Raw genomic sequence first — 16,353 nt, 5'->3', positions numbered from 1 at the left:
ATTCTACGGTGAAATAAATTTTTAAATAACTTAACACCATTTCAGCCAAAAAAAAAAAAAAAATGAAATAAAAAACTTTAACACCATATTCACTTTTAGATGTAGCGAAACTGAAATTTCATTATATAAAAAAAGAAAATCTTGTGAAGTTCGACATAGATTTCCACTAATCTCACTCAACTTTTATTTCAAACATTGAGGATTTTTTATAACCCTCCAAATCACTAATCCTGAAAAGGATTTTACGTAGATCTGTTACTCGCTCACTTTATTATATTACTATCACTCCATTAGCTACAACCACCAGGACGAAACCCAATCCTCCCTCCAACAACATCATATACCACCTCTAATCCTTTCTGTTGTTCATTCCCGAAAATGGCAATGTTGCTTGGATTACTATTTCCAGCAAAGGCCAAACAAGCTTCCGTTTGGCTCAACATGACAAGTATTCCCACTTTGTCCAAATCCACGCTCACATCACCATCGAAAAAAAAGCTTATGCTTGGAACTGAAACAGACTGGCTCTTGCTAAGGTCATAGCATGTATCGAATGGAGAACTTGCGCTTGTCATTTGATAATTACGCATCATGTCACGAAATTTCGTTCGTAATGCATCATAGGCTGTAGGTGGCAAACGTGTAATGACCGTCCCAGAGTCAATGATAGTACCCACGGTCGAAAAAACCGATGTGGGAATCGATAACCTTTGTCCACCCACACTTATTCCAATCAAGTTGAGGCCGTAGAATGATGGCCCTTGAGAAAGTGTTAACATAGGTGTGAACTTCAGGGAACTCGAGACTTCATTTCCTTTTCCCAAAGTAAGGTATCCCGTTGAGCTAGTTGTGGATGGTAGACAATAAGAGAAAAACTGACTGTACTTTTGAGCTGCTTGTTGCACAAGAGAAACTTGCCCGCGGCCGAGACCTAGCAACCCGGCAATGTCTTCGAAGAGGCCTTCATTGTCTTGGCCACAACCGAATATAAAATTGTCCACCACGTCTGATGTTATGGTTAGCCTTTCTTTGCTGAAGTATCCAATTGTAAATGAACCATCCCCATAGCGTACACGGTATGAGCACTTTGGGTCGGAGCATTGCTGTGGGCTTCCTATAGTACCAAATTCTCAAATTTATAATTTGCTTAAAACAAGTGTATGTGTGACATCATCACTAGTGTCATTTTCTTTTCAATGACTGGGCAAGAACCTCTCCAATTTACTTTTTGCAAAAGGATAGGGAAACTACTAATTTCACTAGAGGAGTCTATATATCTTGCTACTTAATAATATTACATTAAATGAAGCAAAAAAAAAAAAATCCATAAAATGATATTTCATCAAATTTTCAAAATTTGGAAATTCTAAATTCATCATTCTGTTACTATTATGTTAACTAGACAGAAAATAAATTATTGATAATTTATTTTAGGCTAAATTGCAAACTACGCCTCTAAAATTTAGAGGTATTTGAATTTTACATCCTGAAATTTTAGAATTTGGATTTTACCTCCTAAAATTGAGGAGTGTTTGGATTTTACACACTAAAGTTTCAGAATTTGGATTTTATCCCTCAAAGTTTGGAGGTGTTTGAATTTCATCTCAAAAAATTTGGGAGTGTTTGGATTTTACACCCTAAAATTTCAGAATTTGAGTTTTATCCCATGAAGTTCTATTTCGTTTACATTAGCAGCCACTCTGCCCATATTTTTCGTTAAGTGCCACATAAACTTGTCATAAGTATTTAGTTTATCCAATAAAATGATATCATATCATTTTTATTATGTCAGGCCATTTTTAATTATTTAATTTTTTTAGGCTAGAAAAATGATGTGTCATCATTTTATTAAATAAACTAAACATGCGTTTTATGTGGCAATTAATGAAAAATATGGATGGAAGGCTTGCTAATGCAAACGGAATAGAACTTCATAGGTAAAATCCAAATTCTAAAATTTCAAGGTATAAAATCCAAATACCCAGAAACTTTGGGGGATAAAATTCAAATTTTGAAATATCAGGCTGTAAAATCCAAACACCTCCAAACTTTTGGGTGTAAAATCAAAATTCTGAAACTTTAGGGTATAAAATCCAGATATCTCCAAACTTCAGGGAGTAAAATCAAATTTTGAAATTTCAGGGAATAAAATCCAAACACTCTTAAACTTTAGGGATGTAATTTGCAAATTAACCTTTATTTTAGTAAGTAAAATTTATTAAAAAATTAATTTATTTAATAAAATAGGTAGAAATAGCAATATCATTTCTATTTTGTAGAGTGAGATTGTGGTTTACCTGTGGCAGAAGTGAGTTGGGAGCACAAGGGTGTAGGACATGAAATGTTGGTGTAGGATGTAGATTTCGATGGATCAAAGATTGGGTCTTTTTGGTTATAGCACTGTTTTGCGCATGGTTCACACTGTGCCCAAGTGAGGTCACTACCAGTGTCAAATGCAAGTGTTTGATCTGTTTTGGGAGTGCCAAGGCCCACGGTGACAATGTAGTTACCCGTGCCGATGGTGAGACCAGAGTTAGCTGGAAGGGTGGTGGCCTGAGATTCTTCTAATTTGTTGCCATCTGAGTTCTTAGAAAACATGGAATGGATTGAGTTCACCCTGGATTGGTCTTGAAGGAGGATTTCAGTGTGATTAAGAACTTGTAATTGGTCTTTGTTGCTTTGAAAGCATGGGCCATATTTGTGTTTCACCGTTAAGGAGGCCTCCCTGTTTGGACCTGAATATAAATTTAATAGGTTCCATAATACCTCAATCAAGATCAGCTCTTAGCAAAGAGAGATTAAAATAAACATTATAGCAAAAATAAAATTAAAGTAAATAAGATCGACAAATAAGGGATTGTGACAAGAGATTGACAAACATACTGAAGATGATTCAACTAAAGTAATTAGGATTAAGTACTAATAAAGTGATGTAACTTACTTGAATAAAATTGAAGATCACAAATTCGAGAGCCGAAATACAAATATTGAAGATGAACTGCAAGGCTACACTAAGGAAATCGAATACAAGAATATTACTACTGCACTAATCCTACTTGTAGATGGAACTACAAAAGCTAGAAAAAAATATGATGTCTTGTTGAAGATTGATGTGTTTAGTGTTGTGTCCTTCATGCGAAACCCTTTTTTTTATAGGCAAAGATGGTAAGTTTTTTCCGTCCATAACCACCCAAGGAAGTAAGGAGTAGTTTTTTTATATCTTCCTTGAGTGACAAGTGTCTTCACATTTTAATGCTGTAATTGATGCCGATTTGGCTTTTTTATTTTTTTTTTATAATAATATTACAGCCTTCTTCTTAAGCAAAAAAAAAAAAAAAAAAAAAAAAAAAAAAAAAAAAAAAAAAAACTCTTTCGTGCAATGAACAAGTGTCATTCCACATATATTGTAGCGTGGCTGCCAAACTAACACACAAACACCGATGGCTCACTCAATTCATGCGTGGGTTGAAGTTAAAAAGCTATTGCCAGGCAGCCCTTAGTGGGATAAATTAAGCAATGGCTGCCATTCAAATAAACATGGTGACAAATTTCAATTATGATGGGCCACGCCTCAATAACCCAATGGACAAAATTTCTCCTCCTGTCCAAACTTCTGTGAGATTTTTGTGAGGTTAGTGCTATTTTAAAGTTTTGAATCTAAAATTCGCGGGTCTAATTTTTGTTAGGTTATAAAAATTAACGCGTGTTAGGTTTCTACAATTGACTAAATTGCATCCCTTCTAAAATTATAGTTTTACAGGTGCTGTAACAATACAGGCCATAAAATATATATATATATATATATATATATTAGACAAAGTTTAGTTACAAAATTAGTTGTAACTTTAGATTACAAACTTACTTAGTATCTTTCAAGAAAATTAAAAATCAATAGTTATATCATCAATAAATTTTTTAAATTGCAAATTTTTGTAATTTAAAATTATGTATAAAATATAAGCTTATAGATCATATAGTAAATGATATCCTCCATGCTTGCAAAATTTCATTAAGATCAAAGATGAATGGTTATGTCATCAATCAAATATTTAAATTTCGAGTTTTGTAGCACAAAATTTTACATAAAAGATAAGTTTATGAGCCTAATAGTAACATCTGATTGACATAAAATTTGATATATATTTTAAAAACATAAAGAACATGCAATTTAACGGTTAGATTTTCAAAATATGTAGTCGTGTTAATTTGTTTAGTAAGAGTTGTAGTCAAACTTTATCCTTAAAACTTTGGTCCCCTTAACAATATCTTAGGTCCTTACAAACAGAAAGGAAAAGTATAAGAAGAATTTTATTGAACTAAAATTTTGAAAGAAATATAACTTGTAGCATTGATAATGAAATTATTACGCAACAATTTCAAAATAAACTGATAGAAGGAAGTTATAAAACTTTATGTATTTTTTTTTTTTTTTGGTCAATATATAAAGTTATACTTTTATTAAATTTTGTATAATTTAAATTTTATAATTACCTCTCTAATTTTTTTTTTTTTTAGAGCTGCCACTGATTTTAGGAGGATCAACGATAATTACAATAATAGTAAAAAATGGCAATAATGACGACCGTGATGATGACAATGATCATATAATTATAATACAATTAGAGAGCTGAATTGCTCGAGAGAGAGAGAGAGAGAATTAAACCTTTGGTAGAAGCACTGCAAGTAGTTGATGGTAATAGAGAGCTGACTTGAACAGTATGAGTATGATGAAGGTGGTAGCTTTCTGTAGATTTTCTAACTTCATGGGCATAAAGGCATAGAAAAGCAGAGAAACTATAGAGTATGCATGTAAGGAAGGGGGAGATGCGACAAGCCATGATTTAGCCTTTCACTCAAAACCTTGTACTCCTTCAGTACCATTTATAGGGGCTTGGCCTGGTAATTAAAGGGATTCACATTCTGCCACTTCTAACTTTGATTAGTCAATTGACTCAATTTAACTATATGGCTCTTAACTGATAGACCACTGATGGTGGCTTAAATGCCTCTTTTTCTTTTGGTCCCACTATTGTAATTATCACCGTGTAACAGTGTAAACTGTTTGATGAGAAAGGTAGGAAAAAATATTAAAGAAAGTCAGTACACAACATTCGTTTTCATACCATTCTTGTTTTGAGTTGTGTGGGACTTCAATGTAGGCTATTTTTTCATTTTAGTTTGACGAATGGTAACTGGTAAGTAATGGCAGGATCAAAGAGAGTGTGAAAAAGAGAAGATTACGAGACTTCTCTTTCACAACATATAAGACCCACACATAACATTTTTTTTAAGAGATGTCTTATGAGATAATTTTTGGGTGAAAGAGAGCAATTGTCCCCTGAACTTCTCACAAATTCCAATAAGAGAAAGAAAAGTCCATATAAAGGTCTGTTGTACTATGAGGGTTGTGGACGTATCTTAATTAGTAAAGTCAGTCCAACTCCAATGCACTAACCAGAAATCTTTTGCCGCAAGGTCTGAATGGAATTTTTTTTTTTTCGGCTAAGACAAACTTTTCATTAAACTTTAAGGAAGTCAAGCCCATCTTTCAGACACCCAAAACAGAGGGAGGCAAAGGAGAAATATTACAACAGAAACTTGGGTTGAGGGGAGAGACAACCTTGGCCAAGGCATGGACAACAAATTTTTAACTCCCTTTTAACCCAAGAGAAAGTGCAACTAAGATTACGTTTGGTACACTGAATAGGGATTACAACAGGAATTGTAATCTTTATTACTAGGAATAAAATATGTTGTAATGTAATAACTAAATATATTCATATGTTTGGTTGTGAGTTATAAAATTAGAATAAAACTTAAGATTTATTTTAGGAAATATCTCACTCATACAATTATACCTCTTTAAAATTGGTTATTTTTTAAACTTGAGAGAGATATGTATTATTTTTTATGATTTTTTATTTTTATAATTGTTAGATGTATATAGAAAGTTTGTTTATTTGAAAATATATTAAGTTTGAAATTACTGCACTTATTAAGAAAGAGCTAATACAACCATTTTAGAGAGGCATAGTTATTCTTCATTTTAAATAATAACTATTCATAAGGAATGACTATTCCTTGTAATAAAAATATAACTAAACTAAAGAATAGCTAAACCTTAGGAATAACTATTTCTCCCTCTGTTTCAGTTTGTTTGTCCTCTATTCCATTTTAGGATGTCTCAAAATATTGTCCTATTTCTAAAAGTCAAAGTTATTAATTTACTAATGTCCCTATTATACCCCTACTTTATTTTCAAAACTATTTAAAAAGAAAACTAACAAATATTTAAAAAATCAATCTAATTGGGGCACAAATTTAGTTGCCTCATTAAGAATAACTCTTTTTTTTTTTAAAAAAAAGCTAATAAATTCAATAATTTTAAGGGTAGTTTTGTAAACTTATGCATTTTATAAGGTAGACAAGACAATAAATGATGTTCCCTTAAAAAGTTTGACTTTTCAAATAGAATAAACAAATTGGGATGGAGGGAGTATATTACGATGCCTATCACAGTCTACCAAACATGCCCTAAGAAAAGAACTCCTAAGATCGATATAATGCATTTTCGGGTAATTATTGAGTACTCCTAGAGTACCATAAATGCGTACTCCCCTTTCTTACATAACTGTAAGTCTCACAAATTAAATTTATGGTGAGATTACAATTCATGTGAGATGAGGGAGTATGTATTTATAGTACCCGGAGTATTCAATAATTTTCCTACATTTTCAAGCAAGGTTTTAATGTTCCAGCAATTATTCCCATCGTCACCATTTAATGGATTTTTTTAGAAAATAACTATAAAATCTAAACAATATCATTAGTTAGCAAACGTTTCAAACTATTTTGGTTTCTAACAATTCGAGTTTATTGGAGTCGATTTGTGGGTTGTAAAATCGAGTTTAGGATACTCGATTTTCCTTTTTTGCAGTGACTGATATGGGAAATGGGCGTACAGAAATCGAGTAAAATAAACTCGATTTCCATGCTTACAAATCGAGTCCAATGAACTCGGTTTTTACACTGGAAATCGAGTTAAATAAACTCGATTTCCATGCATACAAACCGAGTCCAATACACTCGGTTTTTGCACATAGAAATCGAGTCCATTGGACTCGATTTCTGTGTTTAAAAAACGACTCTATTAGACTCGGTTTGTATGTATAAAATCCGACTGAAAAAAAAAAACTCTCATTCAAAACAGTCTCAAAAAAACTCAGTCCTCCCCACACTTACAGTACTCTCAAAAAAAAACTCTTTAGTTCAAAAAACTCTCTCATTCCCTCCAACACTCACAGTACTCTCTCTCACTCTCAGTCCTCTTCAGCTCCGTCCTTCTCCGTCGCCGTTCCGTCGCACTCATCCCTCTCTTCAGCTCTGTCGCCGTTCCATCGCGTTCATTCCCTCTCTTGAGCTCCGTCGCCGTCGGCCCTCCATCTCGCTCCGGAGCACTTCCCGTCGCCGTCTGGTTTTCACAAACAATTTCCATTTAGGTACGTTTCTATTACTTCACCGATTTCTTATTTTCTAACTTTTTAATGTCAAGTATTGGGCTTTCCCTCTGTTTGGCAACCGAGAAACTGCAGGAAAGCAAAAGAAAATTAGTAAGAAAAGTTTGAGTCTTATGTTAAAGTATTTTTTTTTTTTGGAGTTTTTATCTCAGCGAAAGCATTGGTTGAGTGGTGAGTTTTGCTTTTTGTTGTGTACCAAAATAATGAATAGCCTTGGATCATGTTTCTACTACGATCTATCATCAAATTAATATGGGGTTTCATTATGTTGATTTGTCATGTGTTAGAAACGGTTCATGCTTGAGAAAATTATCTGTGTATTCTTGTATAAATGTACTATATGTTTGAAGAAATGTTTAAATGAATAGAATCTATTTTATTATGACTTGTACCTCAGAGCATGATTTAAGTATTTGTATATGTGTGTACTTTTGCGATTCCTTTATTATGTTTTTATATGGTGGTTGAAGTAATTTGCCTGATAGAGGTGCTGAATGCTGATATTGTCATCCTAAACATTCAAACTGGTTGGCATCTTCTAAGATGGATGTTGGCTCCAAGTATAGCATAATATGTTGTTAAGTTTAAACGTCTTGTAAAATGGAAAATTGGGTTGGAAACATTAGATAGTGTTATGAATGTAGACGTGTTAGATGTTTAATTGGTGTCATGTAGTTACCTTGTGCATCAATTTATTATACTGTTTATAATAGTATTGTTTTGGCTGCTTTGTGCTTTTTGTATGTAGTCTTTTTTTCAATAAAATTATTCTTATAAAAAAAAGGCTCTCCTAAATATTACAATATGAAATTCATCATATATATTAAAATGTCTGTCTAGAAATTTATTTTCCTTTCTTCCTTCTTTATATAAGCATAGAAATGATGTTCATCCATATATATACATATTTGAGGTGCTAATTGCATTTTATACCTTGCAGGAATAGGCTTGAAAAGGCTTCACAACATAAGCTTTTAGAGAAGGTAGTTGCATAGTGATATTGCAGGTAATGATTCTACTATGTTGCTGCATTTCAAATCTTGGCTGCCATGTTTGCTTTGTTACCTTTGTTCATTTGCTTTACTATATACATTGCTGTTATTGAAGATTTTTTATTTATTTATTTATTTTTTTTTTGTCCTGGTATTTAAATTTTGCATTATATTGTCTTATTTTTAACATCTGGTTCTTCACTTCTTCTGCATAGTTTTCACATGAATCTACACAGGCAATGCTGCAATGTTGAAATGATTTTATGATTTCTTACATTATGTTTGGTAGGATGAAGTGTAGAAATGAGATTTTTCGTACCTACTTGTGTTGGGGTGGTAGGGTAAAGGCTTTGTTCACCATTGTACCCTGGTTTGGATGTTTTGTTGTGAGTTCAGATAATCAATTTTAGAAAGTCTTTTCAGAACCCACCCCACAAACTCCTCCCCCCTTTTTAATTTTTTCAGATCTTTTATGTAGCACGTAACTGTAGGGTCCATTTGGTAGGAGGGAAAATAGTAGGGCCAACTATGTGGGTAGCCCAAATTAATCAACGCGGATATGATTTTCCTTCATTCTTTTTGTCACCTTTTGTAAAACTTCATTGTAGCCCAAATTAATTTTATGAGTAAAGAGGACCATCTGCTTGTTGTCAAAATAAACTGAATCATTTTCTTGTTCATCACTTTCCTTGCCAATTTAACATGTGATTATATTACTCTTGACTCCCTAAACTTCGTGCAGTATGGCTGCTGTTCCTGCTCAGCTCCCTGATGAGTTTGGTCCTGGGCCCACTGACGATTCGGTGTTAAGGTTTATAAAAACACATCGAGCGTGCGCTGTTTGGGAAGGCAAGGTAAAAATTAAAACCGACCACCTGCTGAATGTTCTCTTCTTATCCTTCTACATTATGTTGATTTTTTTTTTCTTCCCATTTCTGAAATTTTAAGTGTCAATGGTATTACTAGCTTTCAATGCATGGTCATGCGCATTAGTTGGGTTAAGTTAGATTGGTTGACTGTTAGTGTGGGTGTACATGAACAAAGCAATCCTAGGTTCATAAGAGTTATTTTTGTTTGAAGCAATGTGACCTGTGATAATTTTATTGTTGCTTGGCAAGAAGTTGTTCAGGTTGTGGTTGTTGCAGTAATTTTTATTGTTATTATTGAGAACGCTAGCCTTTGCCTCTAGTTTCTTTTACTTTCCTCTATTTAGGTTGTTTATTTTCCATATCATGTCAAACAGATATGATCCTTAGGTTCCAAAAGCAAAACATAGAAGTTTATATTTAGGAATCCATTTGGAATTACAACTTGTGTAACAAACCTAGCTTAATGAATCATATTGAAGACAAGCTTTTGTCATAAATCAAATAAAATCCTTAAGGACCCTTTTCACTTGAGTTTCTTACTTGCATTAAAATACTTAGTTAAGTAAATTCAAGGGTTGGACAACAACAGAGCTTAAGGGAAAACAAACACAAATCAGCAACTATGACAACGAAATACAACCAAATTCCAAGATAGTTACTTAAAGCTTCTTAAATTAATGAAATAGCTTTAAGAAGCCTTTTGACTTTTCCTGGTTTAGAGGCAGCAATAGGCTGGTCGCATGGGAAACCTTTCATTACTAGACAAATGTATAAAATGCATTGCATCCTTTTATTTTTCTCCCGTTGTTGCTTTTTTTTTTTGTTTTTATTTTTTCTTTTTGGGGTTGATATTTTAAGGTCCCTTCATAACTGCTTTATTTTTGTTTTTTGGGATCAATAACTACAATCATATATACAAAGGTTATGGCATATTGCATCTCATCACCATAGTTCTATCATGTGCAGGATCCAGGGCCACTGAAATGCCGCGGTCGTAATGACGAGTTCCGAAAACGACGCCGGATAGTGGTGGATGATCGTATCGTCGACATTGTGAAGAGAGTTGGATTAGAGGGGCTGTATAGGACCCCAAGTAGAGAGATTGATCATAACCTGATCACGGCCTTCGTTGAGCGATGGCGGCCTGAAACCCACACCTTCCACCTGCCACATGGTGAGACAACGATCACATTACAAGATGTGGAGGTTCTTTTCGGGATTCCAATCGATGGTGAGGCAATTGTTGGAACAACTGACTTGACATGGAAAGATGAATGTCAGAGTCTGCTTGGAATTGCTACTAATGACACCACGCTTAAAGGACAAAGGATCCAAATAAAGAAGCTACTAGAAAAAATTGACGAAGGGTTGCCCGATGATGCAACAGAGGTGGTTGTGCATCAATATGCACGGTGTTATATCCTAGCACTCCTGGCAGACACAATTTTCGCCGACAAGTCTGGTGATAGGGTGCATACAATGTGGTTGCGGATGCTGAGGAACCTACGGAATCCACCTCAGTATAGTTGGGGGAGCGCTTGCCTTGCATGGCTGTACAGAGAGTTATGCAGGGCAACCGACAGAGGTGCTAGTCAGATTGGTGGGGCCTTGTTGCTAGTTCAGTATTGGGCATGGGTTAGATTCCCTTTTTTGTGCCCAAGGATGGACCTCCCACCAGATGGTGCATATGGCCCACCATTTGCACCTTCTCCATTGTCTATTAAGTAAGTCTCTTCTTTGACCGATTTTCTCTATTGGAAATAGATCCATAATTTTAAACACATTGTTAGACATAGAAAATAAAATTTGAACCTTGATATTCTTCTAATTGTGACTCATTAATAGGATTTTTATTTATATTTTTTATATATCGTTTGACAACCACGGAGGTCATATGTTATGATTGATGTATAATATAAGTCTTATTAATTTTTAGCTCCACCACTAATCATATGTTTAGATAATCATTTATTAGTATAATCTTAGTGGTATGTACTGTTAAATTTACGATTGCCCATCATTTGTTGTTGTTTATTACTTCATATTCTCAATTCCAAGTATTGACTTCCTCTTTCGCAATTGTAGGACTGTGTGGGTTGTGAACACCTTGAATAGCCCCGCCGAAATCTGTCTGGTCCGGTACCGTCAGCTTTTAGATTGTATGCATCCAAAGCAGGTACCAACATTGTGTTTATTCTATTGTTTATGACTATTGTATTTATAAATGTAAAAGAGCTCATAGATATGGAACATTGCATAATGTGCTGCCCTTTGATTTGACTATTTTAGGTGGTGTGGCAACCATATGAAACTGAATTAGCCCACCTGCCTGCGTTTTGTGTCGCCGGAAGGGATGTATGGACGGCGAGGGTACCGCTTGTATGTTTCTGGCTAGTAGAGAAACATACACCGGACCGTGTTGTTCGTCAGTTCGGGATGGTACAAGAACCCCCCCCATATGTTGATACTGACGAAGCCCTTCATGCCATAGACTTGAGGGGGAAGATGAATGTGAATTGGAGGGACAGACATTATGGCCATATCCGAGTATGGAATACTCGAGCACGATCTCTATGTCCTGGAGCACGACTAGAGGGTGATATGTCGCCTGCTCATCCATACTTCGATTGGTACGATAGGGTGACTTGGAGGTTCGTCGACCACACTTCGGCTTCACTTATTATTATGGTAATTGCTTTGACCTTTCTTTTCAATTTTTGTTGCGTATCAGGAACTTCAGTATGATGTACTAATTGTATTTATTTACTTTCAGGTTGCCAGTCACAAGAAGTTGTTGAGACTTCATACAGTAGGCAGTCCTGAGTACAACCATATTTCAGCTGTACTTAAGACAGTGGAACGCCTTCACCGTATAACTGCTCGACTTCCGTTGGAAAATATCGATGGGGCAAATCCAGAAGCGCCAGAAGATACTGGACGACCAAGCACGAGCTCAACTCGTGCCAGCCATAGCCATGGTCAGCGTGCTGCATCCCATCAGGTTGTCAGTAGGGCAGATCTCCCTCCACCCCCACGTGCATCTCCTGCCCCAGAGTTCCCTCCACCTCCACATGCATCTCCTTCCCCAGAGATCCCTCCACATACTGCTCATGTAGTTTCTAACCTAGATATCTCTCTACCCACTACTCATGCATCTTTTCACCCCGAGATCCCTTCACACACCTCACATACATTTTTTGATCCTGCTCATCTTTCATTTACTCCACCATCCTTTGATCTCGGCCCTGATTTCAATCAAACCCCTCCTGTCATGCACACGCAATCCCCATCGTACAACATTCGTCATATAGACCATGTACCGCCCCATAGTCACTCCATGTCATTCATGCCCACTCCTAGACTACATATAGATCCCATGAGTACGGGCACTCACATTTCATTTGCTACACCATCCTCCCCCGCAGTTGTTGGGAGTCAAGCAAAACAACCAGCTGTGCATGTTGAGAATGAGCAGGTTGTTGGGTTACAGTCACCCCCACAAGGTCGACCTAAACGTACAATGAAAGCACCTCCTTGTGGGACAGGTGGTCACAAAGCAGGACACAACGCTGGCCCCACGGTATGACAAATCATTTAATGTAATAAATATCGAGTAACTACTGTTATGGTTGGTATTGGAATTCATGTAATCCATTGTTTGGTTGTAACTTCATCTTTGCAGCAACGTGAGGAGCCTCACGAAGGAGATGTAGTACCCCCTCCCCCACATACCAGACACTATACGAGACAGCATAAGCGTAAAATGCATTAGGATTAGCATCCCATAGAGGTTCTCTCTCTCTCTTGCTCTCTGAAATCACTTTTTTTTTATTTATTTAATTCTTTTAATGCTTTGAAAACATTCCTAATTATTTGATGTGGGTTTATCAAGAAACAAAGGAGGACACTCGAGAATTGGAGTTTCTGACCCTAAGTGATGATCAGCACTTAGCTTAGAAAACACCTCACTCTTTCTAGGTTGGACCTGAAAATGCTTCACAGGTTTGTTAGGATCTCTCTTTCTGCCATATTAATGGTGTTTTTAACAATTAATTTGAATTGACTTTTAGGTAAAATGATAATGTAATGCTTTCAGTTTTCAAATTTTGAACTGCACGTTATAATTTTTTGCCATGGAGCAGGTTATTTTGTCCAGTCCCGTACTGAATGAAGGGGAGCTTGAGTCCTTGCTAAATGATCCCTCTTTGAAACCTCAAGTTTTGCCAACATTTTTTGATATTCGTAAAGGAGTTGATGGTTCCTTGGAAAAGACACTAAATATATATAGTGAAGCTGCTGATGAAGCTGTTCGAAATGGTTCCCAACTGCTTGTTCTGTCAGACCGTTCGAAATGATGTGGGTTTATCTTAAAAACCCTTTTCTTTTTAATAATATTTCAAAGTCTTTGATTTTTGTAAATTTTACATTGAAATACTAATGCCTGGTTGGAAAGTTTATCCAACTCTCTACTTTTGAATTTGCTTTGTGCTTTGTGTTTACGAGATATGTGTTGATGCTAGATTTCAGTGGATATGTTTCTTGGTTTTCTTTAAGTGATTTTGTTCTTTGATGTTTAATGTGTTTTTTGGTGGGTTAAAACATTAGGCAAATTGTTGTCAGTTTTTTTTTTTTTATTTTTTATATTTAAAATTGCTGGATGTTGAAACTTTGTTGGTATGAATGTATGTAGGGATGGATGGTACTGGTTTGGGACTTGTTCTGCACCATAAAGCTCTTGGGAAGTAAGTCATATTACATGTTATAGCTTGAGGGGGCCATTGCCCCCCCAAGATTTTCTAAATGCTTTAAATTTTCCTTTACATTTGAGGATAAAGTTTAATTATGTATACAAGTGGCTCCCCCAAAAATGCACTTACTTTTCTTTTCTTATATTATATATATAGATACACACAATTCTGTCCCTAATTAGCCCTTACAAGTAATATTCTCCCCTAAAAAATAAAATAAATATTTATTTTTATTTTTTTACCTAAATAATGAGGCTATTGCATTTACGTGGAGCTCTCTTGCCATTTCTCTTTTTGGTCTTCTATAATTAACTATAATAGGAGGAAAAAAACAACCTTAAAATTTACAATGAAACATTAGGGGAAGAAACAAAATATTTTCCAGGGATATTGGGAAAGAAAAGGACCACCCACTTGTTGAACACATCTAATTTGGTCTAGTACCACAACCTGTCCTGCTAGCATATGGATCATTTCTTTCATCTTGTTTTTACGTACTTTATTTGTCTATGGCAGCGGCTTTAGTAAGGTAGTAGTTCTACTGAGATAACTTGAATTTTTTTTTATTGCTTTCTACTTGACCTCGATGGCTGTCCCTTCTTCTCCATGTGGCAGTGGTACCGTCCAGCTGAGAAAAGACAATATTAAGCAATAGCCAATAGGTGTTCTTTCACTTTATCACATTGTGAAAGATTCTATTAACAAGGCCAAGACTAGTTCATATATGAAAAAGGGAATGGAGATTCCCAAAACCCAATTCTCCATTTAGCTTGTCCTGTAGTCTGTAACTGTAAGGTTTGAAGTTGAAGTTTGGTACAGTGCTACCTTTAATTCATTGAAAATTAACCGTCCAAGTCACACATCACTTTGACAAAATTTGTTCCTGGCCTGGATATATATGTACTGTTTAAAGTTCATTTCAGTAAGTTAATTCAATCATCACAATTAAACTAGTGAGTAGTAAGCAATATAAACTACAAAATTGTGGGGATTTAAAATTGAAAGACAAAATTAAACAGTCATAATATCACAATCTAGAAACAGGTACATTGGATATAAAATACTTCGATTACAAGTTCATTCAATGACAAACAAAATAATAATTGTGTGGATACAACCCAGTAGTAAGTTCAAATACATAATAAAGAGAACCCCAATTGACATCTACAATGCCATTCCAAACTCGAGTATTTGCATGCCTGGCAAAAATTCAAATATTGTTGTTAGATACCAAAACCCAAAACATACGTACTAATCTATGCAACTTGGCTAATTGATACAATCATGGCATTTTATATAAAAGCATCACTTACCTAGTTTGGATTATTACTGCTTGTCGAAGCCCCACGGGAAAGCGGACATCTTCTACGGTTATGCCCATGTTGATGACACAGTCCACAGCTCTGCTTTTGCTGAATCTCCCTCAAGTCAGAATCTGGCCTCCGGCTTCCCGGTTCTCGCCGGACCCCATCCATCTCATTTCGTATCCTAGACGCCACAGGTCGACCTTTGCCCCGCAACAGTTTTGGGTCAGGCACCCACTTTGGACCATCCACATCCCTCCACAATGAATCTGACTTTGGCACCACAAATGCATGTGAGTAGGTGTGAATGGCGTTCACCAAACTATAACATGGGTCAATATATGCAGTCGCATCTTGCCCCAAGTACTGAAGAGCTTTAATTGCATGTGAACAAGGGATCTTTCTCATTTGCCACTTTCCACAACCACATGTTCTGGCCATTACATTTACTTCATAACTATGGTTTCCCCCTCCAGAGCTATAGATGTTGTATGAAGTAATTACTTGATATATACCATTCTGATTATTAAACGGATTTATTTGGTGTGAAATTGATTTTTGTAGGTTGTGTCCATAGATTTTTAAGGCATATTTAGTCCATACCTTGTCCTTTGAGAGATCATGAGTAATTTCTTTGTGTCGATCATGGAAATACGCAACAAGTTTGCAATGAGTGAATTCAACCATTGCAGCAATGGGTAGGCCACGGGCACCTTTGAGTACTCCATTGAAGCACTCCGAGACATTGGTTGTCATAGCCCCATAACGGTATCCACCATCATGTAGTTGGGTCCACTTGTCTAGATCCTCGTTCATTAGATATGTGTATGGCATGATGGATGAGTCGGGTTCACTTTCCTGCCGCTCGGTTCTCCGTTTCTTCCTAAGGGCTTCGATCTCAGCTTCCTTGATAGGTTGCATGT

General features: G+C 35.7%; 2 protein-coding genes across 3 annotated transcripts; one reads left to right on the top strand and one right to left on the bottom strand.

Annotated features, from left to right (window-relative positions):
• Positions 1 to 218: 218 nt before the first annotated feature.
• On the bottom strand, positions 219 to 4,902 carry LOC115974809 (aspartyl protease family protein At5g10770-like). Its single transcript, XM_031095332.1, has 3 exons — positions 4,664 to 4,902; positions 2,298 to 2,735; positions 219 to 1,114 (listed from the first exon to the last, which is right to left on the bottom strand). The coding sequence occupies exons 1-3, from the start codon at positions 4,836 to 4,838 to the stop codon at positions 291 to 293; spliced, it is 1,437 nt and encodes a 478-aa protein (XP_030951192.1). The 5' UTR covers positions 4,839 to 4,902; the 3' UTR covers positions 219 to 290.
• Positions 4,903 to 7,391: 2,489 nt separating this feature from the next.
• On the top strand, positions 7,392 to 13,589 carry LOC115974807 (serine/threonine-protein phosphatase 7 long form homolog). Of its 2 annotated transcripts, none has more exons than XM_031095331.1 (10): positions 7,392 to 7,499; positions 8,458 to 8,523; positions 9,252 to 9,363; positions 10,345 to 11,102; positions 11,464 to 11,554; positions 11,668 to 12,066; positions 12,152 to 12,958; positions 13,061 to 13,168; positions 13,279 to 13,380; positions 13,521 to 13,589. In XM_031095331.1, the coding sequence occupies exons 3-8, from the start codon at positions 9,253 to 9,255 to the stop codon at positions 13,148 to 13,150; spliced, it is 2,256 nt and encodes a 751-aa protein (XP_030951191.1). In that variant the 5' UTR covers positions 7,392 to 7,499; positions 8,458 to 8,523; position 9,252; the 3' UTR covers positions 13,151 to 13,168; positions 13,279 to 13,380; positions 13,521 to 13,589. The 2 variants fall into 2 exon arrangements, with proteins under 2 accessions (XP_030951191.1, XP_030951190.1); XM_031095330.1 differs by having other exon boundaries at positions 13,271 to 13,380.
• The last annotated feature ends 2,764 nt before the right edge of the window (positions 13,590 to 16,353 follow it).

Source organism: Quercus lobata, chromosome 2, assembly GCF_001633185.2.
Source record: "Quercus lobata isolate SW786 chromosome 2, ValleyOak3.0 Primary Assembly, whole genome shotgun sequence".
Classification (NCBI taxonomy): Eukaryota; Viridiplantae; Streptophyta; class Magnoliopsida; order Fagales; family Fagaceae; genus Quercus; species Quercus lobata.
The sequence above is the reverse complement of the archived record's forward strand: the minus strand, read 5'-3'. Positions and strand labels throughout refer to the sequence as shown.